We start from the raw sequence: 27,231 nt of genomic DNA on the forward strand, positions 1-27,231 counted from the left end.
ATTCATAATATATTTTCCTAACTGTCAATTTACTTAATGAAATAATACTATCAACCAATCTAATATCATTATATACATTAACATTGGATCTAAATTCCGAATACTTCTTTGATAATTGTAACTTTGATCAACAAGTCAGTGTGCCTCCACGCAAAGACTAGCACATACAAAACTTGCTGAGAGAGCCTTCAGTACACAAGGAATGAGTAGGCTGCACATTCAGAACCTTAACTCGAGTGAAGGGTTTGCCCAGCAGAAGTCAGACCAGTGAGTGATGACAAAACAAGATTTAGAGTGTACTTTATATCCGATTGTGATGGGTTTTTGATTTTCTCTATTTTAATCAAATCATTTCGCTGTACTGTTGTATGGAGAAATCATAGCCATTGACTACGTTAATTACATACACATTCCATCGTGATGCATGGAATTCACATACTGCCTCCCTGATATCATGCATATTACAAAATATAACTCAAAGGCCCATATTCGGAACTCGGTTTTAATTCAAACTCTGGTCTAAAGTTGTGGTTTAACTATGGGGAACCAATTGTGACATCAATCTCTAACAGTAGAGGTTCAATGCAGGCGCGGATCCATGGGGGGGGGGGGGGGCCGAGGGGGCCTTGCCCCCCCCCCCTTTGGCAAAACAAAGAAGAGAGGGAAAGAAAGAGAAAAAAGAGGGGAAGAGGGGAAAGAAAAGAAGAAAAAGAAGAAAGGAAGAGGGGGAAGAAGGGAAGAAAAAAGAGAGAGGAAAAGGGGGGAAAGAAAAGAGGAAAGGAGAGAGGGAGAGGGGGAAGGAAAAGGAGGGAAAAAGAGAGATGAAGAAGGAGGAAAGAGGAGAAGAGAGAGAGAGGGGAAAAGAAGAGGGGAAAAGAGAGAGGAAGAGGGGGAAGGAAGAAGAGGAGAAAAAAGAGAGAGGAAAGGGGGAAAGAAAAGAAGAAAAAGGGAAGAGGGGGAAGGAATGGAAGGAAAAGGGAGAGGAAAAGGGGAAAGAAAGAAAAGGAAAAAAAAGAGAGAGAGGGGAAGAGGGGAAAGGAAGAGAAGAAAAAGAGAGAGAGGAAAAAGAGGAGAGAAAAGGGGAAAAAAAGAGGAAGAGAAGAAAAGGGAGGGGGGAGAGGGTTAAGAAAAAAAGAAGAAGAGGGGAAAGAAAAGGAGAGAGAGGAAGAGGGAGGAAAGAAGAGAATAAAAAGAGAGGGGAAAGAAAAGAAGAAAAAAGAAGAGGGGAAAAAAAAAGAAAAAAAGGAGAAGAAGAGGGGAAAGAAAGAGAAAAAAGAGGAAGAGGGGGAAGGAAGAGAAGGAAAGGGAGGGGGAGGGGGGATAAAAAAGAGGAAGAGGGGGGAAAGAGAGAGGAAGAGGGAAAAAGAAAAGGAGAAAAAAGGAGAAATAGGAAGAGGGAAGAAAGAAGAGAAGAAAAAAGAGAGAGATAGGGGGAAAGAAAAGAAGAAAAGGGGAGAGGAAGAGGGGGAAGGACGAGAAAAAAAAAGAGGAAGAGGAGGAAAGAAAATGATGTTGGAACTAGGGGGCGCCAAATTGATGTTGGAACTAGGGGGCGCCAAATTGATACTCGAGCTAGGGGCCGAAATGATATTCGAACTAGGGGCGCCGAATTGATGTTGGACCTACATGTAGGGGCGCCGAATTGATATTCGAACTAGGAGGGCGCCGAAATGATGTTCGAAGGGATGTTAAAATGATGTTCGAACTGCGGGCGCCAGATTGATACTCGAACTAGGGGGGCTCAGAATTGATATTAGAACTTGGGGGCGCCGAATTGATACTCGAACTATGGGGCGCCAAATTGATGTTGGACCTACATGTAGGGGCGCCGAATTGATATTCGATCTAGGAGGGCGCCACAATGATGTTCGAAGGGATGTTAAAATGATGTTCGAACTGGGGGCGCCAAATTGATACTCGAACTAGGGGGGCTCAGAATTGATGTTGGAACTTGGGGGCGCCAAATTGATACTCGAACTATGGGGCGCCAAATTGATGTTGGACCTACATGTAGGGGCGCCGAATTGATATTCGATCTAGGAGGGCGCCACAATGATGTTCGAAGGGATGTTAAAATGATGTTCGAACTGGGGGCGCCAAATTGATACTCGAACTAGGGGGGCGAAATGATATTCGAACTAGGGAAGCCAATTTGAGTTCGAAGGGATGCCAAAATGATGTTCGAACTAAGGGTCGAATTGATGTTCGAACGGGGAGGGGGGCGAATTGATGATCGACCTACATGTAGGGGCGCCGAATTGATACTCGAACCAGGGGGGGGGGGGAGGGGGGGGCGCCGAATTGATGTTCGAACTAGGGGCACCACATTGATGTTTGAACTAGGGGGCGCCGAATTGAACTAGGGGCGCCAATTTGATGTTCCAACTGGGGGTGCCAAATTGATGTTCGACCTAGGGAGGCCAAATAGATGTTCGACGTACGGGGGGGGGGGGTGCGCCGAATCGATGTTCGACGTAGGGGCGCAAACGTAGGGGCGCAACATTTATGTAAGACATCGGGGGCGCCGATTGAATGTTCGAACTAGGGGCGCCAAATTGATGTTCGAACTAGGGGGCGCCGAATTGCTATTCGAACTAGGGGGGGGGGGCGAATTGATGTTCGAGCTAGGGGGGCGCCAAACTGATACTCAAACTAGGGGGGCGCCGAATTGATGTTCGATGTAGGGGGCGCCAAATTGATACTCGAGCTAGGGCGGCGAAATGATATTCGAAATAGGGAAGCCAATTTGAGTTCGAAGGGATGCCAAAATGATGTTCGAACTGGGGGTCGAATTAATGTTCGAACGGGGGGGGGCGAATTGATCGACCTACATGTAGGGGCGCCGAATTGATACTCGAACTAGGGGGGGGGGCGCCGAATTGATGTTCGAACTAGGGGCACCACATTGATGTTTGAACTAGGGTGCGCCGAATTGATATTCGAACTAGGGGCGCCAATTTGATGTTCCAACTGGGGGCGCCAAATTGATGTTCGACCTAGGGAGGCCAAATAGATGTTCGGCGTAGGGGGGGTGCGCCGAATCGATGTTCGACGTAGGGGCGCAAAATTTATGTTCGACATCGGGGGCGCCGATTGAATGTTCGAACTAGGGGCGCAAAATTGATGTTCGAACTAGGGGGCGCCGAATTGCTATTCGAACTAGGGGAGCGCTAATTTTATGTTTGACCATAAGGCGACAAATACATGTTTCAGAAGGGGGAGGGCAAAGTGATATTTCACATGGCGACAAATTCATGTTCAACCGAGGGCACCAAATTGACCTTGAACTTAGGGGGCTCCATGCAAATTCATGTTCGACCGGGGGCGCAACATTGCTCGTATTGCCTGTTTATAGTGAAATTTATTTCCTGCCCAAAAAGGTTAAATTAATGCGGCTGATTTAAAATATCCCGTTTTTACGATAATAAACAAAAATCAATGTGCTCGAGTTTGAAGTTTGTTTGGCGAGATAGGTATCCTGTTCAGGGTCAGAAAAGGGGTTGATATCAAATTTAGCTGGCGCTACGCGCTCGCAATATTTGATTAGTGAGGTGTGTATCCTCTCCATTGATCACACGTACATAAGTCCTTGAAATGTTAGTGTTTTTCAAGTCAATATACATAGGCCGATCCAAGGGGCAAAGTCCCCCCCCCCCCCCCCATGGTGGCGCAAAAAAAAGGAAAGAAAAAAAAAGACGAAGAGAAAAAGTAAAAACTTTTAGAATAGGAATTACACCTTAAAAGAGTCCTTCTTAAGTCAGTTTATAAAATAATTGAGCTCGCATCACTGTTTAGTTATATACGCATCCCGACCTCACAGTTTTTTTTATGCGAACGAGAAGCACAAGCTGAAAATATTGTATATTCTAATCTAACTGAAAATGTCCTTTTCATTTCATCATTAAAAAAGTTTTCAGCTAGCGCTTCGCGCTCGCATTCATTTCTTAAAGGACAAGTCCACCCCCAAAAAAAATGTTGATTTGAATAAATAGAGAAAAATCAAACAAGCATTATGCTAAAAATTTCATCAAAATCGGATGTAAAATAAGAAAATTACGACATTTTAAAATTTTGATTATTTTTCACAAAACAGTGATATGCACAATTCAGTGACATGCAAATGAGACAGTCGATGATGTCCCTCACTCACTAATTCCTTTGTTTTTTATTGTTAGAATTATACAATATTTCATTTTTACAGATTTTACAATATGGACCAACTTGATTGAACCATTTAGTATTAAACAATGCTAATTGCTCATGTTCAGGGAGGAATTATTCATTGTTTCACACGACAACGGAGAAAAATTGAATATTTCATATTTCATATACTAAAATACAAAAAGAAGTAGTGAGTGAGTGATGTCATCAGTCTCCTCATTTGCATACCGACAAGGATGTGAATATAACTGGTTTGTGAAATTAAGCGAAACTTTAAAATGTTGTAGGCCTACCTATTATCTTTGTGTATTTCATATATAAGATTCTCAAAATATTCCTTTTCAGGTGTCTCGATTGTCAAAATTGAAGGCCTATGAGCTAGCGCTGTGCGCTCGCATTTTGATTGGTGAGTTCTGTATACCTATACAGTGGCGTAACTACCAGGGGGCATGGGGGGCACGTGCCCCCCCCCATCGGCTGCCCCCCCCCAAAAAAAAAAAAAGGAAGAGAAGCGTAATGGGGAAAGAAGAAATCATTGTTTATTATAATGTTATATTATATCATAATTATGTTACATAAGAAGCATTTTTTTTCATGACTTTATGAAACAGTTTGTTCAGGGCCTATGTCTTCATTGTCCCTGGTGCTCGCATAGACTGTTTAACGAGATATATAATCCTGTTGTACTAAAACCTCCCGTTTTCAAATCAATATACACCAAATATATTTACTCGCAATTCGAGTTATTATTGTTTTATGTAGTGACATTTGCTTCTTTTTCATGACTACTTAAAGTGATTGCCCAATTTTAAGGTCTTAATATAAAAAATTTCCTGTCCGTGCTAACGTTCGCATTAGTTGATTGGTGAGATGTCTGCTCTTCATGAAATCCTAAAATCAGTCCTTAAATTGTCAATTTTTCTGATCTGAATATCAAAAATCTTTAGCTCGCGCTTCGCGCTCGCATCATTTGGTTAGTGAAATACGTAAGGACTTGGTGAATTCCTACAAACAAGCCTTAGTATGCCCCTCTTCAGGTCTGAATTTCATTAATTTTCAGCTCGCACTTCGCGCTCGCAGTATTTGATTAGTGAGATGCGTATGATAATCATGATTACAATGACTACAAAAAGTGCTTAATTTGTTCAGATGTAATTCTAACAAAATCAGCAAAGGATTAAAGAAAAGTAATGTAAAGACAAGGAAGACGAGGAGACCTTTGGAAGCCAGGCTTGTTATACGGTCCCTCAGTATTGAAACAATACATTATTTGTTTAAAGCAAAACTTGATTCTAGCTAAACTGGTTGATAATACTAAAAAAAAAAGAAATACGTTGTACTAAGGTTATACAAGGATACATATGTGGTTAAAAACTATTTACAGATGAATAATGGATATGTTGTAAAAAAAAAGTAGGTATAAAAAACCCCAGATAGATAGATAGAATAACGGGGGGAGCACGAAGTTACAAGATAGAAAATGGCAAGAGATAAGAGATTTGTAACAAAAACTATAATTTCTCTATTAACAACCTTTTCTAAGCTTCTGGAAAAGCTAGTATACGTACGAACTGTAAAGTTTTTGAATGAGAGTAATGTGTTCTCTCAATTCCAATTCGGTTTCAGAGAAAAACATACCACAAGCCATGCTGTTTTGCATTTGGTTAATAAAATTGCAAATGCCCTTGATAACCACACCCACAGACCCATTTAACAAAGACAGGTTAAAGATGTGAATGAAACAATATAAAATATCCAGTTTTTCAGGCCTCATGCACTGTCAACAAATATTACGCACTCATTAGGCTTATTAGATTAATAAATATGAAATAATGTTTTTTTCATGAATTCATAACTAAATTGTCCCTTTTTCAGAAAAAAATATTGACAAGTTTTAGGAAGAGGAATAATAGGCATAATTTTTGTATAATGACAAAATGTCCTTAGGCCTAAAATGTCTCGATCCTAGTTTAAAATAATAATAAAATATCAGCTCGCGCTTCGCGCTCGCATCATTTATTAAGTGCTTTCCACATCCACTTCACAATTCACACTTCACAATTCCACATCCACTTCACTGTGTATATAGATACACAGTGCTTTAAATCATTGCTTAAATTGACCCATTTCATATCGGAATTTCAAATATTATTTCCAGCTCGCGATCCGCACTCGCATTATTGATTTTCATGATGAAAAATGAAATGTATTCAGAATGCCCAGATTCTGTCTAACTCTAAAACACGTGCACGCATGTTTATTGAGATAAGCATCTTGATCTTATTAAAACCGTGCTAAAATTATCCAGTTTCAGATCAGGATATCAATAATGTTCTGCTCGCGCTTTGCGCTCGCATTATTAATGTAGGAAGATACCAAAAACTACCCATCTTTTTTCATGAGTGACAAAACATGAATCGAGTGTCCCGTTGGGGTTTGAAATCTAATTTTTTAGGTTGGAATATCAAAAAGGTTCAGCTCGCGCTTCACGCTCAAATTATTAAATCGTTGAAATGTGTATCGTCTTAATGGCTAATTGCAAAACTTCCTTAACAGGTCCCTTTTCGACCAGGCCAGAACGCACATTAAAAATTTCTGCTCGCGCTTCGCGCTCGTAGTAATTATCTAGTTACATACGCATCTTGTTCAGGTTCACAAACATTGCCCAGAATGTTCAATTTTCAGGTCAAAATACATGAAATTTTATTATTTTTTTATCTCGCATAGTGCTTATGAGATTATTGCACATTAATGTTGTTTATAAAGTAAAGCTAGGAAATGACTGTTAGGACATGGGTGTTTCCCCCCCCCCCCAGAAAAAACAACAACATTATTTTCCAAATATTATGTCAAATATATCGCGCTTCGCGTTATCATTTTTTATTTAGGCCTTGTGAGATACCTCAATGTGTTTTTAAGAATAAAATTTCGGAATTTCTTTAACTTCTACCCCCCCCCCCATTTTATTATTATTTTTTTATCTTGGTGCCCTCTACAAAAGTTCAACAAGCCCCCCCCCCCCCCCCCCGTGCAACCCTGCTGAATAAATCACAGCTTCGCCTCTGATGAGGAGATTGAGTCGATTGCTTCGAGATTGCATTATTCCCAAGAGGTTATCATTGATATTATGGAAGGCTATTCTAAACAACTAGTAAAGAAACTACAGCTCCCGTTCACACAGTATTCTAGTAGGGCCTACTCTGGTGAAAAGTTAATAATAATGATAATAATAAACAGTTCTTTTTAGCGCATATCACAATTATGAATAATGTCTCTATGCGCTTCCAAAGGACTTGGATATTATTACCAAATTGAGACCCCCAAAAATCGCTCGCACTTCGCGCTCCCATTGCTATTACATTATATATTCATTGATTTTTTTTTCAAGAACACATTAAAAAAGTGGTCTTTAATTGCCTTTTTTATGTGATAATGTAATAAGATAATTCAAAATACATTTAAGTTACATTTAAGTTAGCCTGGCTGGGAGGGAGGGGGTGCCATTTTTAGAAAAGTACACATGGGCGCCAAAAATCAGGTCAAATTTGGGCCCCCCTCCCCACGAAATCTTGGATCCGCGCCTGGTTCAATGTATCAGCTCTTTTGACTCTCAAATCATTCTTCACTGTCTGGGAAAGATATCATCAAACAATTTGGAGAGAGCATAGTAGACATCAGAAACATACAATGTCGAAAGATTTTGACATAGCTGGCTTCCCATAATTTTATCACAGACTCGGATAATAGTCTAATTTAAACCCGACTTCAAAATACGGACCAAAGACTCTATACGTGAAATTCATGAATTTATTGTATGTATTGTGAAAACTATTGTTATTATCAGATTCTCTATCATTTTTTCCTTCATAAATTCTACAGTCCATAAAATTCATTAGACTTAAAGCAAAATGTTATAATGTATAAAAATTAGATGATTGTTAATAACCATGGCGGTTGGAAGTGGGGGTGTGAAGCACCCCACCATATTTCTGGAGATGCGCAGCACCCTTTGAAACTTAGTTAGTATTCATTCATTCATTCATTTATTTATTCATTTTTCCAACGAAATTTATAATGCAATAATTACAATAAATGAAACATAACGTCAGAAAATATAAATTACATAAATATTCAAATGTACCAAATATAAAGAGTATACACCTGATACAGAAGATAATATTTCCAATTTGATAATAACAATATGCAAGACATGTTGGAAAAATGGAGTGGCCCACTAAAAAGCAAAGCTTGTAAAGTGTGGACCACTCAAGAAAAACAAAAGTATAACACTTAAATCTATATGGGCCAAAAGCAAACAGCAATACAAAATAGTTAATGAAATAAAGATATAAAAAAATAATTATAATCAAGGAAATTAATATTAAAAGGTGAGCAGAGACAAAAAAAGACATGAAGACACAACCAAACAAAACAACAACAACAAAAAGTAAGACACACAACACAACAGAGTAAAAATAAACAAACATTGCTGCACAAACTGCGAAAATCAGAAGAAGGGAGAAATGGAGGAAGAGAAAGGCAAAGAGAGAGGGAGAGAGAGAGAGAGAATGAGAGAAGTGTAGTCAATCTAACACAATCACCGAGGGTAACCTGCGAAAGGTAAACAATAAATAAAGAAAGAGGTAAAGGAATCAATGTGAGGTTTTGTAAGACTGCAACAAAATGAATTTTAATTTTCTTTTAAATGAATTAGGAGAAGGGGAAAACTGGATATCAGGGTGAAGAGAGTTCCAAATTATTATATTCACTCGCGTCGCGTTGGTAATCACACGCGTTTTTTATTTTTGGCGATTTTTTTTTTTTCATTTCGGTGCGATTTTTTTTCTAACGGTGTCTTCAATGGGACAAACACGCTTGGAAAATAAAATGAAATTGAAATTCGAGTTTCGTTTTAAGCCGGCAAGTGCCTTAAATAAGATGTATTCGACTACTGTTTTAACATAACAAACAAGCAAATCAGCCATGTGGCTCAACTAACTTAGAATAGATCCGGACTTCTACTGTGTCTTATACGAGGACTCCGAGTCGGAACTTGCCATATCTGCCACATCGATATTACATCGTATCATTCCCATATGCGGACATGCCTGCATGCAATGGCCCCAAGGCGGCCGGACCCGGCCGCGGTCGGACACGACGTGCATCGGTAGCATGGAGCAAGCTAACGTGAGTCGAGCTGAGTTAGATCCCACGTTACATATGAGAGGCCGATTGTACCAATATTATATAGAACAATTACAATTATTTGTTACATAATCATTATTCATTAAATAATGAATATTATTTATATATAATTTACATTCAATTTGTAAATAATTACTATTATATAAAATAACATTTCTAATTATTTATATATAATTCCAAGTAATACTTCATTATTTGTAAATAATAATAGTTCGACATTCTATTATTTATAAATAATGATTATTTATAAATAATGGGAAACTCAACAAATTATTTATAAATAAAGAAATGTGCACTGGAATTGTTAATAGATAATTATCATTTACAAATAATAGAAAACTCGACAAACTTATTTATAAATAATAAAAAAACGAATTGCAATTATTCATAAATAATGAAGTATGCAGTGTCATTATTTATAAATAATGAAACACAAAAATTATTATTTATAGATAATGAAAAACAAATAATCATTATTTATAAATAATGGAATGTCGAACTATTATTATTTACAAGTAATGAAGTATTACTTGGAATTATATATAAATAATTAGAAATGTTATTTTATATAAGAGTAATTATTTACAAATAGAATGTAAATTATATATAAATAATTATATAATATTGACTGGTCTTGAGGGGAACATCAAATATATTGCCAGCAAAATAATCATATTGGCCCGAGTCTTTAGACGAGGGCAATATGGGTCTTTTAAGGGCAATATATTTGATGTTCCCCGAAAGAAGGGCAGTCAATATTTTTATTATCATCCAAATCAGATATCTAGAGCAAAAATCATGATAACAGTGATATCTTTTAAGAATAGAGTTCTGTTGTGTCATGATAATATCAGTGTCTAGGCTCTGCACTTTACCATTATGACGTACTTGCAAGCGCCCAGATCCAGCGTTGTCTTTATTATGACGTAGATCGTTGGTGCGCGGAACATTATGAAGCGTATCACTTCATTCGCATCCCCAAAGGCCCGGATGTGAGACCAGGGAAAATACAAAGGTATATTTTGCGTCGTCTATGCATGCAAAGTCAATACGCGCATTGAGACCGAGGAAAATACAAACAATATACCTATCCCTTCCTGATAACAATAAAATACAGGGAAATACGGTTTTGTAAAAGACCAGCTCAGATGTATGATACGGGTGATAATAGTTATTATTTAATGAATAATGATTATATAACAAATAATTGTTCTATATAATATTGGTACAATCGGCGTCTCATATATAACGTGGCATCTAACTCAGCTCGACTCACGTTAGCTTGCTCCATGCTATCGATGCACGTCGTGTCCGACCGCGGCCGGGTCCGGCCGCCTTGGGGCCATTGCACACAGGCATGTCCGCATATGGGAATGATACGATGTAATATCGATGTGGCAGATATGGCAAGTTCCGACTCGGAGTCCTCGTATAAGACACAGTAGAAGTCCGGATCTATTCTAAGTTAGTTGAGCCACATGGCTGATTTGCTTGTTTGTTATGTTAAAACAGTAGTCGTGTACATTTTATTTTAAGGCACTTAATTGCCGGCTTAAAACGAAACTCGAATTTCAATTTCATTTTATTTTCCCTGCATGTCTGTCCCATTGAAGACACCGTTAAAAAAAAATCGCACCGAAATAAAAAAATTCGCAAAAAATTCAAAACGCGAGTGATTACGAACCCGCACGCGACGCGAGTGATTATAAACTGCCTATATGAATGTATTTTGGGCGTTCTAAGCATAGGCAAATGAAGATCAACGCGACGTCTAGTAGGGTAATTGTGTGAGGAGCTGTTTTTTAAAAACATGTCATGAAAAATAAAAGGAAGCATATTATTATTGTATTGGTACATAAATTTGCCAAGCTGGAGTAGGTAAAGATCACTGATCTTCAAAATTTTGTTTTCGAAAAAATAGGATCAGTGTGGATACGTACGTGAGAAGAAAAAGCAATTCGAAGTGCTTTCTTTTGCAGCAATAAAATCCTGTTAAGTAAAGTTTGATGTGTGTTTCCCCATATAAGAAGACCGTAGTGAAGATATGGTAATACTAAAGAAGAGTAGAGTGTGAGTAAGGAAGTCGACGGGAGGAACATTCTTAATTTATTCATTCAGTATGATTAGGCTTCGTCACATAAGCCAGATTCACATATCTCTTTCGGGGAGGGGTTAACAAAAAAATACCTTCATTTGGTAGTGTAAACCTTGTGGGGTTTTTTTTGTGGGTGTCTTTTTTTGCTAGTCAAATTTCTCTTTAAAAAACTCCTTCACTCGGGAGCGAGAACGGTTCTGTTAGCATGGACCTATGAAGAGATGGACGATTAACGCGAGCATTTCTTTGATCCAATGATATTTATCGTCACCTGGTTATGTGCATCTTTACAAGAACATATAGATGTTGCGACAATAGTATGACTACCAAGACGTATCTGGTCACTTAAAGACGGATCAGTTTCCCCGCTGGTCTTAGTTTTGTTGACTGATACCCTGTTTCAGCACGTGCCTTTTAATCAACATGCTTCATATTTGGAGCAGCAAACTTGAGAAGCAGACGATTTCTGTGATATAAAATATGATATTATTCGATCCAGACACTTCTGGACGCAGGTAAGGTTTATTTCCAATGTCACTAATGCCAACTCGTCTACTATCATTTGGTCCACCATCAGTTCGCAGTTCGTCCACTCACCGCATGGTCTTCTTTCATTTAGTCTAATGCCATATTGTCTAATAACCAGTTGGTCCAATAGCTATTTAATTTAGTCCATATACCATTTTGGCTAATTAAACTAAAGTATTAATTGTGCAAAATGAATAAAAAGAAAATGGGTATTAGACCAACTGGTTATTAGACGAAATGGTAATAGGCGAACTGGTGATTAGACGAAGTGATGATTGGACCAAATGGTTATTGGACCAAATGGTTGTTAGACGAAATGTTGATGGACAGATTGGCATTAGACTAAATGAAGGTAGACCATGAGGTGAGTGGATGAGTTGGCAGCGGACGAATTGGCAATTTACAGCAGGTAAGGACCTCAATAACATTGAGAGATACACGATCTATATACATTATGTGCCACGTATATCTGGAATATTAGTGGAGAAACTTGTGGAAATGGAATTTTAAATGGTTAACAAGTAATGACAAATTTGCCTCCATATTAAAATATGCAGACATTTTCCCAGATAAAACTCAAGGAACTAAGATTAACAAAGGTAGACAAGAACTGCACATCGATTTTCCATGATTTAAGTGATTTGTTACTAACTGCGCATACAATCTGTGAAATATAAACTCGGTATAAACTTCCAATTACGAACTGCTTCAGGCCCTTCTCGCGATCATAGGACCAAAGTAGCCAAGTATGAAGAGAATGTTAATAAGATGACACCGACAGTCATCTGTTTGTAGTGAATTCATTATCTAAGCGATAAATCTCCATTTCTCCATAGGTCCATGCTTTTAGCTTGTCAAATTTTCCATGAAAATCAAAATCATTTGGGAGTGAAGACCTCCTTGTTGGTTTTTTTCTTTGTTTTCTTATCAAACAAACCAGCACCCCTCTAAGAAAGCATTCCCAGTCCCCAAAAGGTTTTAAGGAATGCTTGTTCCATTTATCTCCTAAAATTTGGGATAACACACAAGCGCAGGAAATCACAAGTCATGCCAGTCGTGCGTAAATTACAGACACAAAACACCCCATTGGCTTTTTTCGAAGTTTCGACGAATTTCGCTATCATTCCCTCTGATGAACCTTTGTATTTTAAATAATGTATTATGAAAATCACAGTTAATTGCTTTGATGGATGGAATTAAAAAGCTAAGCTGCTATTTTCACCCCGGTAACACTTCTTTGTTCACGTCTTGGTTTGATCCGAATTGAATATACTCGCAAACCTTCGGATTATAGATGGACTTCTTTCCCTTCCGGGAAATGGGCTCGCCGAGGCGTCAGGAAGGTATTCTTCGTCTATGCTCACTGTACTCGGATCTGGAGGTACCTCTGGATGATTGGTCTTTTCCTCAGCAACAGCCCTTGGACCCACTCCAATGAACCTTTGGATCTTAGTCAAGACATCCAAAGATTCCTCTGATGAAGTACGCCTAGGTTCTTCCCCTATTATGTTCGGTGAACTCTCTTCAAAACGTTTCTCGACTGGGATGTTATCGTAGTCATCAATGATCGCTGAACTCGGATCTGGAGGAACCTCTGGGGGGTTGGTCTTTTCCTCAGCAACTGCCATTTGACCCACTCCGATGAACCTTTGGATCGTAGTCACGACATTTAGAGATTCCTCTGATGAAGTACGCCTAGGTTCTTCCCCGTGTATGTTTGGTGGACTCGCTTCCAAACGTTCCCCAATTGGAATGTTCTCGTCTCCATCAATTATACATGGATTCGGCTGCAGGGGCACTTCTGGTGGATTTCTCTCTCCCTCAGTAACGTCATCTGAACTCACCCCAATAAACCTTTTAAATCTAGTAATTATATTCAAAGATTCCTCAGATGGAGTGCTCTCTTCGTTGGCAGTGATTGCTGGTCTCATTTCCCCGGTTGGAATATTCTCTTCTTCAGGATTAATCTCTGGATTCGGTTCCAGAGGCTCCTCGGGTACATTGATCTCTTCCTCGTTCAACCCAAGGAACCTTTGAATTCGAACCCACAAATCCATGTATTCCTCTGGTGGAACTACCACTTCCTCCTCCTCCTCCTCATCGGAAATTATCTCAAGACTCGAATCGAAATATTCTTCTTCATCAGAACTCGACTCGGGTGGGATGATCTCTTCCTCGACCGGCTCAGGACTTGTTGCGGAAAGTTCATCGGGTAGAATGACCTCTTTTTCGACAGGCTCCGGACTAGGTTCCGGATGTGGCTGGACAAGAACCGGAGGCTTCTTCAGCTCGAGCTCTGGAGTAGCATCGGGACGGTTGAGAATTCCTTCCACATATTTGACTACTGTCTGAATATTTTCAACATCGACATCGATGAGCGAGTAGTCATATCGATAGAGATCACCAAACTGTGATCCTGTAAAAGGTACCTTATCATTAAAAACGTCCATTCTAGGGTAGGTGTTCTTAATATTCTCAATGATCTTCCAGGAAGCGTTTATCGCCTTGTTGACTATCTGGAGATTGGTTTGCACGTTGAATCTGGGTTGGGTGAAAAGGAAAACGGGTGATGAAAACAAATTAAATAAGATAAAATTCGTTCTCTTCTAGTATTGATAAATTAGGGAGTATTTCCCCGCGATGCAGAACGATTTCAAGAACAAAGAAAATACATTGTCAAATCCCTTCATGACAAAGATCAACCAAGAAGTCTTTGACGAAAATAATTAAATCAAAACTGCAGTTTCGTCCTGGACTCTAAACAAACGACATACATGTATTTGCAATATTTCGTCAGCTTCTAAGCTTAGGACAAAACTGCTGTCCCTGTTCACCAATTTTCGACAAAGACCTTCCAGCTTTTCATTGTCATTCAACTTGCATTTTCATTACAGTTACTGTGTTGTTGAATTCGTTTTACATCACGGTGTTAACGCTCCCCAGTTTCATTCATCAAATGTATACATTGTGATGAAACTCAAAAGACGTGATAATGGCTATGAGTTTAATGAAACTTAAATGAATGGTACATGTATTGTATTTTGAGGTGCGAGTTTTCATCCATCAGAGCTCGCGGGAAATATATACTAGGGAACAGGTTATCTCCATTGCATATAGACATACATGTTAAAGGTCATCTAACATTTTGCTCAGGAATTCTGTCGAATTTCCTTATTGCACTTTTTTAAAATACACGTGTCTTTTCCAATATGGAAGCCCTACAGGTCAAGCTTGATTAATGCTATGAAAATTAGAGTCATATTTAAGCGAGTGTGATCTCTCAATGCTCATAAGGTACTTCACCTGTCTATAGGCCCTTATGAAATTAATTCTGGACATTAACTGCCATAAACGAGATTATTATTCACCCTTATTCACCTCCCGTTTGTTTCATCATTTATCTTTGCGCTAAAAATGAAAAAAAAAAAACTCCAGGGAGAGATTTCCTTTGTTTCGCGAAATATTAAAGCCATAAACGTAACTGTATAGCTCAGGAAAATTGGAACATAGATGAGACAGAGGTACCTGAAATAAAATACAGGGAGGTGGAAGTAGCCATCCACGAGATGAACAAAAATAGACCCCGGAACAGATGGCATCATAAGTGATAAAACTCGGTGGGGATGAAGTGATTCGGCAAATATCGACACTCGACAATCAAGTACTGAAGAAGAAAAAATACCAACGAGTTGGAAAGAGGCAAAAGATATTCTTCAGACATCAAGAATTATAGACCTATCAGCTTGCTTTCTCATATGTACATGATTTTCATAAGAATTTTGTTAAGGAGGATCAAAGACATATTGAACAAGAACCATCCAAGGGAGTAGGCAGGTTTCAGAAGTGACTTCTCAACAAGAGACCATCTTCAAGCACCATATCAAATAATTGAACAGGCAGATGAGTACAATATGAATCTCTGTGTAGGCTTCATCGACTATGTCGTGATCATCGAGGACAAAAACGCCACAGCCAGAATTCACCTAGAAAAGGATGTATCTTAGGTGGTAAAAATTGATAGAGGTGCAAGACAAGGAGACATGCTATCACCAAAGATATTTACAGCAGCAATTGAGGAAGCATTCCAAAATGCAAGCAGAATAGCAGAGGGGATAAATATTGATAGAGAACAGTTGACATATTTAATATTTGCCGATGTTGTAGCTCTCTTCTCGACATGAGTAAGGGACATGGATAAACAACTAAATAACCTGGACACAGAGAGTATTAAGAGTGGACTCAATCAACACAAGGGAAAAACAAAATACATGACAAACTTCAAGTCATACGAGAGGGTGATGACTGGTGGGGACACCATTGAAAGAATCAGCTAATAAAAATACTTGAGACGAACGTGGCAATTTCGGGGGACGAGCAAGTGGCGGGAAATATTTTCCAGAATTTAAAGCAGGGTGGAACTGCTTCGGGAGAAATAATCATACATGTATGCCATTGATGAAAAAATGCCTATTGGTACTGAGAAAGGCACTATTCGATTCCTGCACTATCCCAACAGTGAAATACGGATCGGAAACGTGGACAGCAACAAAATAACTAGAACGAAATATAAGTTCAGCACAGAGGACAATGGAGAGAAAAATGATGAACATCACACTAAGGTACAAAATAAGAAACATCGAAATTCGAAGACAAACACTAACCAGTGATATCAAGGAAAAGGTGAAAGAAGCAGTAGGAAAGATGATAGGTGGTCAAAAAGGGCCACAGAATGGATCCCAAGAGACAGGATAAGATCAAGAGGAAGACAGAAACGTCATTGGCGGGAACATAATCACAAAAGGCAGCACCTGGACTAGTTGGCTGAGAAAAGAAAGTCATGGAAGGCTCATGGAGTTGAGAGGAGAAGGATCATGAAGAGGGCTACATCCAATGATCCAAACTCCCTGATCCAACTGTTGATCGATGAACCAATCCTCGTGAGGTGAGGTAAACTCCAATATTAGGCTCTATTAGAGGTCTAAGTTTTAATGGTTTTGATAGCTTTAATCTTACTTGACTGCAACAAAATCTTCTTTGAGTTGACGGATGTCATCAATGTCGATTGATTCTTCCTGCTCTTCCGGTTTCTCTGTCTGTGATAGGTTGTATCGCTCCACCAACCTTTTAATTACTTTCTGCAAAAGGAACGGTAAAGAGGTATCACACAATGGCGTACTGATGGGGAGGGGGGGGGGGGGCTTTGGGCGCTTGCCCTCCCCCAAAAAAAGAAAGAGAGGAAATGAAATGAAAGAGAGAAGGATGAAATATATTTTTTTCTGAATATCATGTAACAATCTATGACAAAATTTGTTTTTTGTCAATATTGCCCGATACGCCAAAATGCGCCACCTTATTATTATCATTATTGTTATTTATATATATATATATATATATATATATATAATATTTTCCCCCTCTTTTTTTTTTTTTGGGGGGGGGGCTCATTACGCCACTGGTATATCACAATAGCAACGTCCAATCTTCATCAACAGTCATCAATATTGTGGTGTAAACTGCTGTGAATAAAATATATATGACTTGGCATATTCCGTTGTCTTAAATGTCGTAGAATCAAGGACCATAGATAACTATACACAAAGCTGTGGAAGAATACAGAGGCCGGAGAAGATCAAGGTACACTCTAACTTGGAGATCTGAAATAAAATTATACGGCCGTGCTGATGGGTAGTGTATGGCTGCTTTATCGACGGTCCAACACAGACTATACCAAGCAAAAGTGACCAAGCATGATACATACCTTTGCAGCACTTGCATCCTTTTTCGCTTTGTATTCTTTCTCCTATAGAAAAAAAATTGGAGGGAACATTGATCAACACTTGTCACCCACACACATTCCATTTGCCTGGATTGTGCGTATATCACCCCCCCCCCTTCTTTCTGTATCTCCCCCATCTTTTGTGCTGATTGGGCTACCCTTTTGTGAATAGATTAAATGAAAGAATGAATAAAGAAAGAAATACATACATAATATACATAAATAATCTCTATAGCTCTCTCTCTCTCTAAAAAGAAGGAAAAACTTACCTCGGACTGTCTTTGGTTCGTCTGTGTACATCCTGTACAAAACAAAGAACATTTCTTGAAGAGTCGGATAATGAACCCAGTTGTCGGTACGAGGTTGAATGGAGGTGGTAGATCGATATCGGTTCGGATAAACCGAAGCCACATCTTAGTTCGTCCGAACTTCCACTCGGTATCCGAATTTTCCTATATATAAAAAATGAAGAAAAAAGTTGATTTTTTTAAATCTATCGATTCTATAACAAAACAGCGGTGGAGGAGAATTGTTTATACTCTTTCGGATATTTACTGAACAATGAAGAAACCCTTTCTTCAGTATAATTTCTTCCTATGAACTTTTTGCACAGCTTTCCCCCAAATTGCAATGCTAGAACATTACCAAACATCTTCTTTTAATCAAATAGAAAATTGTTTTCCACACACAAACCTCGACTGCGTTGAATCGTGAACCTAGCATTGCGATAAGCGTGTTGATCAGGACCAGTACTCCAATATTGTAGAGACCCACAGCTAGGATGTAAACTACGTTGACGAAGCTTGTCGGATCGTCTATGATGGCCGGATCACCGAGTCCATTAAACGCCCACCACAGGGTCAGCAATGCAACCGGAAACCTATCCGGGTGAGAGTTGGAATCCGACACGATAGGGGAAAACCGATAAGGGTGTGTGTGTGTGGGGGGGGGGGGGGTCAACGTGAGAATTAGAGAAGAAATGATATTAGAAGGGGAGAAAGATAGATAGATAGAAGGGGGAACAGGAGCAATGTGAATGGAAAAGGAGGTGGTGAAAGCAGGAAAAATATATACAAAGAGGACAGGATAGATAGAATGAAAGAAAAACGGGAGATTGACAGTGGAGGGGGGGGGGGGACAAAATATAGGGGAGAGTGGGGGTAATCCCGAACGCGGGGTAATCCCGAACACCTTAATATCTATAGGAGATGTGAGGTTCTGCTGTCACGGCATAATAGCCGTAACACAGAATGTTGTCTGACTTCCCATGTAGGGATCTGTTGACTTGTCTTTTCCGATTAAAGAATAATCGAAAAGAATCAAAATTACATATCTTCACGTGTTTATGTTTCCACGAATGACGTTCGCGATTACCCTGTGGCCCGGAAGTGCGGGGTAATCCAGAAAATCTGCGTTTTGTACTATACATTCTAAAGGAATGCTTGGTGTTGAATAAAGACGTTGTTACAGTCAATATATGGTGTGTTTTTATCAAATTATGTACTAGTTTTGGAATAAGGCTCATTTTGATTCTTGCTATCGCTCTGATAAGAAAGGTGTTTGTCATTACCCCACTTCCCCCTAAGCACATTTCATTGAGATTTCAACCAGCTGGAAAGATGCAGCACATCCTTTCAAAGAGTACGGATGCAGTAAGTTTTTTTTTAATGTCCAATAACTAGTTACATCTAAAAACATAGATTACCGTTGTTGAAAATGATGAACAAACTATATCATTTCCGAAGCGATTAGGTTTAGCGATCTTCCCAAAGCAAAGCCGAGGAAGAATAACATTTTTATCGACTGTTTTGAATATTATCTCTCATTGATCTATCAGCAGTCTTTTTGTGTTTTGATTATTTTGTTCAAATATATTATCAATATACAATACATTTTATGATTTTCACTGACCGAATCCAGTATGCCACAGATAGCTAGATTAAAATCAAGAAAAATAAAACGTAACTGCATTCTAAAAGTGTACATATCAGGATTATTTTACTTACGTTCGATACCCCTCTTCAGGTAAATCACAATCCACGTCATGACATTCTTCTGATTGAATAAGTTTCTGGATTATTAAAATTAAAAAAAAAAAATTGTCAAATTGCGATTACGGGAAGTTTCTCCTGGCCCTGACATAGTCTAAGCTACTAATAAATCGTATAAGTTGTAAATCTGAAGTGGGGGCTTATCAACACAGAAAGTGAATTAAATTCTATATTGCCCCTGTTGTTCAACAAATATGACGTCACATTTTGCCCCATGCCCCATTAAAATATCCCGACACCGCCCCTACATTATAATTAGCTGTTAAAAATACCGAACGTAGAGGGCGTCAACACTTTGCAGTGTTATGCTGCCTTTGCTGCCCTCTACGTTCGCTATGTAATTATAAGAAAGTCGATTCTCACTTGAGGATAATGAAGACTCGACAACCCAAGAGCAAAGGAGAAATGAAAGATGGCGTAGATAGTCAAAAACCTGAGTATATCACTGACAGCGCCGACTGTTGATTCCCAAATAGCGTACAGCTCGAGGAATGTCATTAGGACCGTGTTGAAAGCGTGTATGACAACAAAGAGAATCACGAATGCTGCCATAAAGAAAATAAATATTGGTGATATTAGGATTAAAAGGTCAAAAGGTCATGCGTGCACAAAGATACACATTTTTTTCCTATTGCATGTGTGTGCGTGCACGCATCGCGCGTGGAGTACTTTACGCATTGGTATCACGGCTGTTTCACAGTGAAAATAAGCTTAGCGCCCCCTTGCGGCCCGAGTACGCATATGCATTTAACTTTGTTGTACCACGATCTCTTCAGATGCGATGAAAAAAACTTTGGCGAATGTTGTGGCATCTGGCGCTTATACGACCAACTCTCTCTGTCTATCCTCAACAGTTTCTTTATTTCGCAAAAATTCCGTGGAGAAAACATTTTTGTCCATGTTTAAAGTCGTAAGTATGGCAATGTGATTATATTTTTTCTGTTTTTTTCCATTTTGTCATGATGTGTGCGTTTGCATAATCCAATGTAAACTCGCGAATTTGGTCCTAATTATGGAACTTTTTAAAGTCCAAAATTTAAAAAGTCCGGTTTGTCAGTATTTCATATTTATTGTAGTTTTGTTTTCAAAGCACTGAAGATTCATCTGGCGCAATTTTTCGTTGGACCCATCAGTAGAATTTATTTTAGGTTGATTTTTCGATACTGCATATTCTGTTTGTATAGGATGTGCGTGCCGCTACCGCGGGTGAAGCCGGGCAGGGCCGGGGCGCGGGCCGCCTGGCTGTGTGGTCAGGCACCGCTCACAGTCAGCAGCTCAGCTGCGCTTGGTATGAGCTGAGCTAGCTGAGTGAGAGAGCATACCGCCTTACCGGTATGCTGCGCCTGCTGAGTGCTGCATACCGGTAGGCTAGTATACCGTATCTAACTTTGACTCGTGCATAAAGGTATTTCACGGTCTGTAGAGCTAGATCTAGACTCTATTGAAGTCTAACTAAGTCTAATTTTGACTATCATTATGACAACACTTGCAATGTGTTTTTTTTTCATACAAATTTACAATGTATCTGTGTTTAATAAGGGCTACACCACACTAGATTATATTTAAGTAGGCCCTATACATTCTACATACATCTGATTGAGGTTTATTTTCAGATACAATTGGGGGGGGGGGGGGGGATTGCATTAAAATTATGCTGTACTGCATAGAGTCTATATGGTGGGGCCAGGGGAGGGAAGGATTGGGTCTGAAATGAAGAAGGATTTTGGGTGTGGAAGTTTTTTTTCTTTCTTTATTTTCTCTATCATGTAATGATGTATTTCTAAATCTTCCAGTTTCAGTGAATCAATATTAATAATATCATGTATTGCTACATTTATGTACAACAATTTACTGTATCGTACTATGCATACATAGGTCAGGTAAATTCAAATTTTCTATTATATCAGACCAAAATATTCATTTATAATTATAATTCATACATAAATATATGATGGTTTATCTCTGCACTCGCTTCTTTGGTGGCATTTTGACTAGTGTCGCCATTAACATAATCTAAAAAATCTAATTTCTCACATAATGACATTATTACCAATATATTATAAGTTTTTTATTTTATGTATCCTTTCAACTAGTTCCACTAGTCTCAAAAATTGAAGGAAAAAAACATGTATGTTACATCAGAGGTTAAATCTGAATCATGCCTATATCACATCAGATACAACATCTATTTCACTTTTTATATATATGGCAAAAAGAAGCTGCTGAAAACTGCTCATTTTGCCTCCGAAGAAGATTCTGCTAGGATCGAAAGCTTAGGCCCCTTTTGACTTTCTAACTTTTTATATATGAAATATTAAAGGAGAATGAAACCCTTGAAACTAGCTCAATCCATATCAAAGAGAAAAATCAAAGAAACATATTGTTGAAAGTTTGAGGAAGATTGAATGAATAATAAGAAAGTTATGAGCATTTGAATATTGAGATCACTAGTGCCATGTAGATCCCCCCATCGGCAATGCGACCAAGATCTGTGATATCACACACGTACAACTCCCTCATTACTTTAGTACTTATTTCACTTATATTCTCACTTTTATAGAGTCAATCACAAGGTTAGGTGTTTTCTTTATGAGATGACAAGTACAGAGGTTTCACAACATTATATCATTGATGAATCGTTTGTCATATGATTAGAATGAGCAAAAAGAGATGTTTTGGGGTATATTTTCAGTGTCCGAATGGGAGAGTTGTACGTGTGTGACATCACAGATCTTGGTCGCATTGCCAATGGGAGGATCTCCATAGCATTAGTGATCTCGACATTCAAATGCTCATAACTCTTTTATTGCTAGTCCTATTTTACTCAAAGTTTTGTTGATCTTATTCTTTGATTTTTCTGCTTTCACAAAAGCTAACTTGCTCCAAGAGTTTCATTCTCCTTTAAAAAAAATAAAAATTTATGTCACACAATTTTCATTAATGATCTACACATGATACACATCTGTGATGTTACAAAATATAATAATTCGAAATTTATATCTCCAATATCCTGACTTCTTCATTTACTCTTCTTTATTTGTCAGTTGCCTTGCGATGGGATAAATCATTTTCTGAAGCGATGAGATGGAATTGGGACCTTCACAGCAGCCAACAAACAAGGATTTCTGTGAGGCATTGGGTTTTCCACATTGCAGACCTCTGTATCACCAACTTAAATGAGCCTCCACCTGTCCACCATGATCTCCCCCAAACTTAATCCACACCCCATCTTCAGGAATTGCCCCATCGTGAGTTGTGAGAAATCCATTCCTGTGGAAAGATGATGGAACATGAACATTGGGTAGGTTTTGATAATTTCTGCCAATTAATAGCTTTAGCTATTAAAAAAAGGCTGGCCTCCTTCAACACTTTTCAAGATATTTTATTACTTTTTTTTTGTTCGAGTCTACCGGTAATGCAAAATTTAAGGCCACATATTTGTGACAAATTGGCACATTTTTCCAAAATTATACAATTATGCAAGTGCATATCAGATCAAAATTTGCTCAAAAACTTGTTTTTAGTACAAGTCAAATGCTTTATTTTGTCTCCAGCTAAGATTTATGATTGTATTTATTATTTTCACTTTTGCTGAATTGAATCATGAATCTGGCAGCAGATTATTGTCATTTAGGGGTGCGAATGGTAAATTTGAATAATCCTTGGTGGCCAGGTCCCTGAGCTGAATTTATTGATTTTATGTTCTTTAAGATCATTATGATTATTAAAACTATTCAAAATAAAGCAATATTCCAGTACTAACTTTTCTTTCTATTTCTGTTGTCTAACCACCTCCAGTCTGTGACTCTGCTATGGACCTAGCGAATCACTGTCGACTATCCATGGTTCAAGTGAGGATTGGCCAACCTGGTCATTTCTTAATTACCTACAGACTGTAACTGCACCGTGCAAAGTCTTATGCAGGAATGGGGCTACAGCAGTGATGGAGAAACCACCTTTGACTGTGGAGAGATCAGATGATGCAATACCTTTGGTCTGCCCCCCCTTCCCCACCAGAGGAGCCATGCACTGCCAGAGATCTTGAGCCAGGTCTTCACTGGTCAGGACTTCAGTGGTTATCCATGGATAAGATAATGAGGTCAGTATGACATTAATTCTCAGTGAAATTTACCTATTCATTTGTCTGTACTGTGACCAAGTGAGGTGCAAATCATTCATCATGGCCAACATCTTTGCTGCATCAAATTTGTCTTCGTTATGTAAATCTCTTTGAATGACTTACAAGAAGAAGCTTTCTTCACATGTATACGCTGTAAAACATATATATATATAACAATTTTAATTTCATATTTTGATGGCCATTCACTAGAAGAATTTTTTCCCCAAAATTCAAATTTGGTGCTTTTAAATTCATCTGCCACTACACAGGTTGAAATAAAATACCCCCACTCACTTGCATAAAGATTGGGGTCATGGCTCCCCAAAATTTGCCCCACAAAGAAAAGGGGATTAAAAAAAGGAAAGTAAAAGGGGTGAAACATATTACTTTCTGAATATTATGTCAATTGCTATCACAGTTTTTGTCTCACCTGCATAGCAGAGTGAGACTATAGGCGCCGCTTTTCCGACGGCGACGGCGGCGGCGGCGGCGGCGGCGGCGACGGCGGCGTCAACACCAAATCTTAACCTGAGGTTAAGTTTTTGAAATGACAGCATAACTTAGAAAGTATATGGACCTAGTTCATGAAACTTGGCCATAAGGTTAATCAAGTATTACTGAACATCCTGCTTGAGTTTCATGTCACATGACCAAGGTCATAGGTCATTTAGGGTCAATGAACTTAGACCATGTTGGGGGAATCAACATCAAAATCTTAACCTAAGGTTAAGTTTTTGAAATGTCATCATAACTTAGAAAATATATGGACCTAGTTCATGAAACTTATACATAAGGTTAATCAAGTATCACTGAACATCCTGCATGAGTTTCACATCACATGACCAAGGTCAAAGGTCATTTAGGGTCAATGAACTTTGGCCGAATTGGGGGTATCTGTTGAATTACCATCATAACTTTGAAAGTTTATGGATCTGATTCATGAAACTTGGACATAATAGTAATCAAGTATTACTGAACATCCTGTGCAAGTTTCAGGTCACATGATCAAGGTCAAAGGTCATTTAGGGTCAATGAACTTTGGCCAAATTGGGGTATTTGTTGAATTACAGCCATAAATTTGAAAGTGTGTTGGTCTAGTTCATAAAACTTGGACATAATAGTAATCAAGTATCACTGAACATCTTGTGCGAGTTTCAGGTCACATGATCAAGGTCAAAGGTCATGTTAGGTCAAAGAACTTTGGCCACGTTGGGGGTATTTGTTGAATTGCCATCATATCTCTATAAGTGTATTGGTCTAGTTCATAAAACGTGGAAATAAGAGTAACCAAGTATCACTGAACATCTTGTGCGAGTTATAGTAGTTTTCAAAATCAGCGCTGCTGCTATATTGAATCGCGTGATGCAGGTGAGACGGCCAGAGGCATTCCACTTGTTATTATTTAAAAGGTCAGAAATAGTCAATATGGAAGAAAATGTTTAAAGATAAGAAATCAAAGTGATTTGGGTATCATAAGGAAGGGGATATATATTTTTTTCCAACTATAAGTAGATCAACATCTAAACTTGTAAACCATTCTTAAAAATATGTTTTACCTCTTTCAAAGAAATAAACGAGTAGTATATTGCATTTGTACAGGTGATGAGCTGTGAATTAAGATAATTCTCTCATTTAATTTCGCAGTGCTAAGAATTTTAGTTACTTACCCTTCCAGGTATCTCATTGATTTCGGCATGACCATCTTCCAAACGAATCTGGAGGCTCTTTCCACGGATCTTGGAATATCTACAATATATTGTATAGCTGGTTCAAGTGTGATTCCAGCTTTTTTAAGAGCTTCTTGACGTTCTACTTCTACTGGCCTTTATTGTTGTTAACATCTCCTGTGAATGTTTATAGGAGGCCAGTTTCGCCACAAACACAGTAAACCTCGAGTTCAGATATAGTTAAAAAACAGGAACTACTTGTAAAATCGTCTTATGTTCTTGCTACAAATTGGACACGGTGAAACATTACATTCATTATATCTTAAGTATTTACTGAGGTACTCACTACAAAAGGAAGTTGGGGTCAAAAGGTCAAGTTTTTGTTCAACTTGGTCACATTTGTTTATTTCTGCATCAATTATGTGCACACTTACATCTGATCCTTGGGTAATACTACATGTACGTTCATTAGGATAATGAAAATTGCTTAGTCAGGAAAAGTGGCTTATTGGATCCTCTATCTTTTGCTTATAATTATTTTTTTTCAAATTTAATATTTCTCCATCAAATCTGACAAATTCATTATTTTTTTATCAGTAATTATTAAACAACGTCAGTAATAAGAGCAATTGACGCAAATATTCAATGACGAACTAAAAAATGTTTCTAATTGGATAAAAGCTAACAAACTCTCTCTTAACCTAGAAAAAACTAGCTACATGCTATTTAGCAACAAGATTACGACTGTACCAAAAGATGTAATTTTAAATGATACTGTCATTCAAAGAGTGTGATCTACTAAATTTTTGGGACTGATCATTGACAAAAAACTTTCTTGGAAAGCACATATTGATAATATTTGTAAAATCATTGCTCGCAACATTGGTGTCATTAGAAAATTAAGTTACTTCTTACCCCATTATATTTTGTTATTGTATTCAACGTTTATTTTACCTTACTTGAATTACGGAGTTGTTGCATGGGGTAACGCAGCGAATTCTCAAATTAATAGACTTTTTATTCTACAAAAAAGAGTGATTCGTATTATAAGTCATGCAGAATTCAGGGGACATACAAATATTCTGTTTTTGAGAAATAAAGTCTTGAACGTTAAAGATTTATATTCTTTTCAACTCGGACAGTTAATGTACAAGTTAATCAATACACAATTACCGTTACCTTTTAATTTGTAAAAAATGATACAATTCATAAGCACTTCACTCGCCAGGCGAGTTCCTTTTATTTCATTTACCTCTGAATAGAACATCGTTTGCACAAAAGACATTTGATTTTACTGGTCCAAAATTATGGAATTCTTTTTCAAAGGTAATTCAATACAAAATTTCAAAGGAAAACTTAAAAAATATCTTCTGAAGTCATATTAGATTATCATTTTTTCCCAAAGTAATGTAATTCAGAACTTAATAATTATGTAAATGTGTTTATTAATTTCTCTTTGTATATATGTTTGATCGTGTTATGATTTCTGTATACAGTGTACCGGTATACTGAATCATTTATTTTTATTATTATTTATTTTTATTTGTTTATTTGTTTTATTCATTATATATATATATTGTTTATTTTATCTTATTTTTTATTCATAAAATTTACTTATAAAAGGGGGC

At 38.0% G+C, this 27,231-nt stretch overlaps 1 protein-coding gene and 1 long non-coding RNA gene across 2 annotated transcripts; one reads left to right on the forward strand and one right to left on the reverse strand.

The window, feature by feature from the left end:
• Nucleotides 1-10,936: 10,936 nt before the first annotated feature.
• On the reverse strand, nucleotides 10,937-20,357 carry LOC135157527 (FK506-binding protein 5-like). Its single transcript, XM_064113422.1, has 7 exons — nucleotides 20,180-20,357; nucleotides 19,772-19,836; nucleotides 18,459-18,645; nucleotides 18,035-18,217; nucleotides 17,748-17,789; nucleotides 17,003-17,124; nucleotides 10,937-14,530 (listed from the first exon to the last, which is right to left on the reverse strand). Exons 1-7 carry the CDS (start codon nucleotides 20,312-20,314, stop codon nucleotides 13,231-13,233), a joined length of 2,034 nt encoding a protein of 677 aa, XP_063969492.1. The 5' UTR covers nucleotides 20,315-20,357; the 3' UTR covers nucleotides 10,937-13,230.
• Nucleotides 20,358-20,530: 173 nt separating this feature from the next.
• On the forward strand, nucleotides 20,531-27,060 carry LOC129283078 (uncharacterized). The gene is made up of 4 exons (XR_010296530.1): nucleotides 20,531-20,726; nucleotides 22,861-23,117; nucleotides 23,615-23,915; nucleotides 25,612-27,060. It is a non-coding gene; the product is annotated as an uncharacterized LOC129283078 (long non-coding RNA).
• Nucleotides 27,061-27,231: the final 171 nt, after the last annotated feature.

The sequence above is a fragment of the Lytechinus pictus genome, chromosome 18 (genome assembly GCF_037042905.1).
Source record: "Lytechinus pictus isolate F3 Inbred chromosome 18, Lp3.0, whole genome shotgun sequence".
In the NCBI taxonomy this organism is placed as follows: Eukaryota; Metazoa; Echinodermata; class Echinoidea; order Temnopleuroida; family Toxopneustidae; genus Lytechinus; species Lytechinus pictus.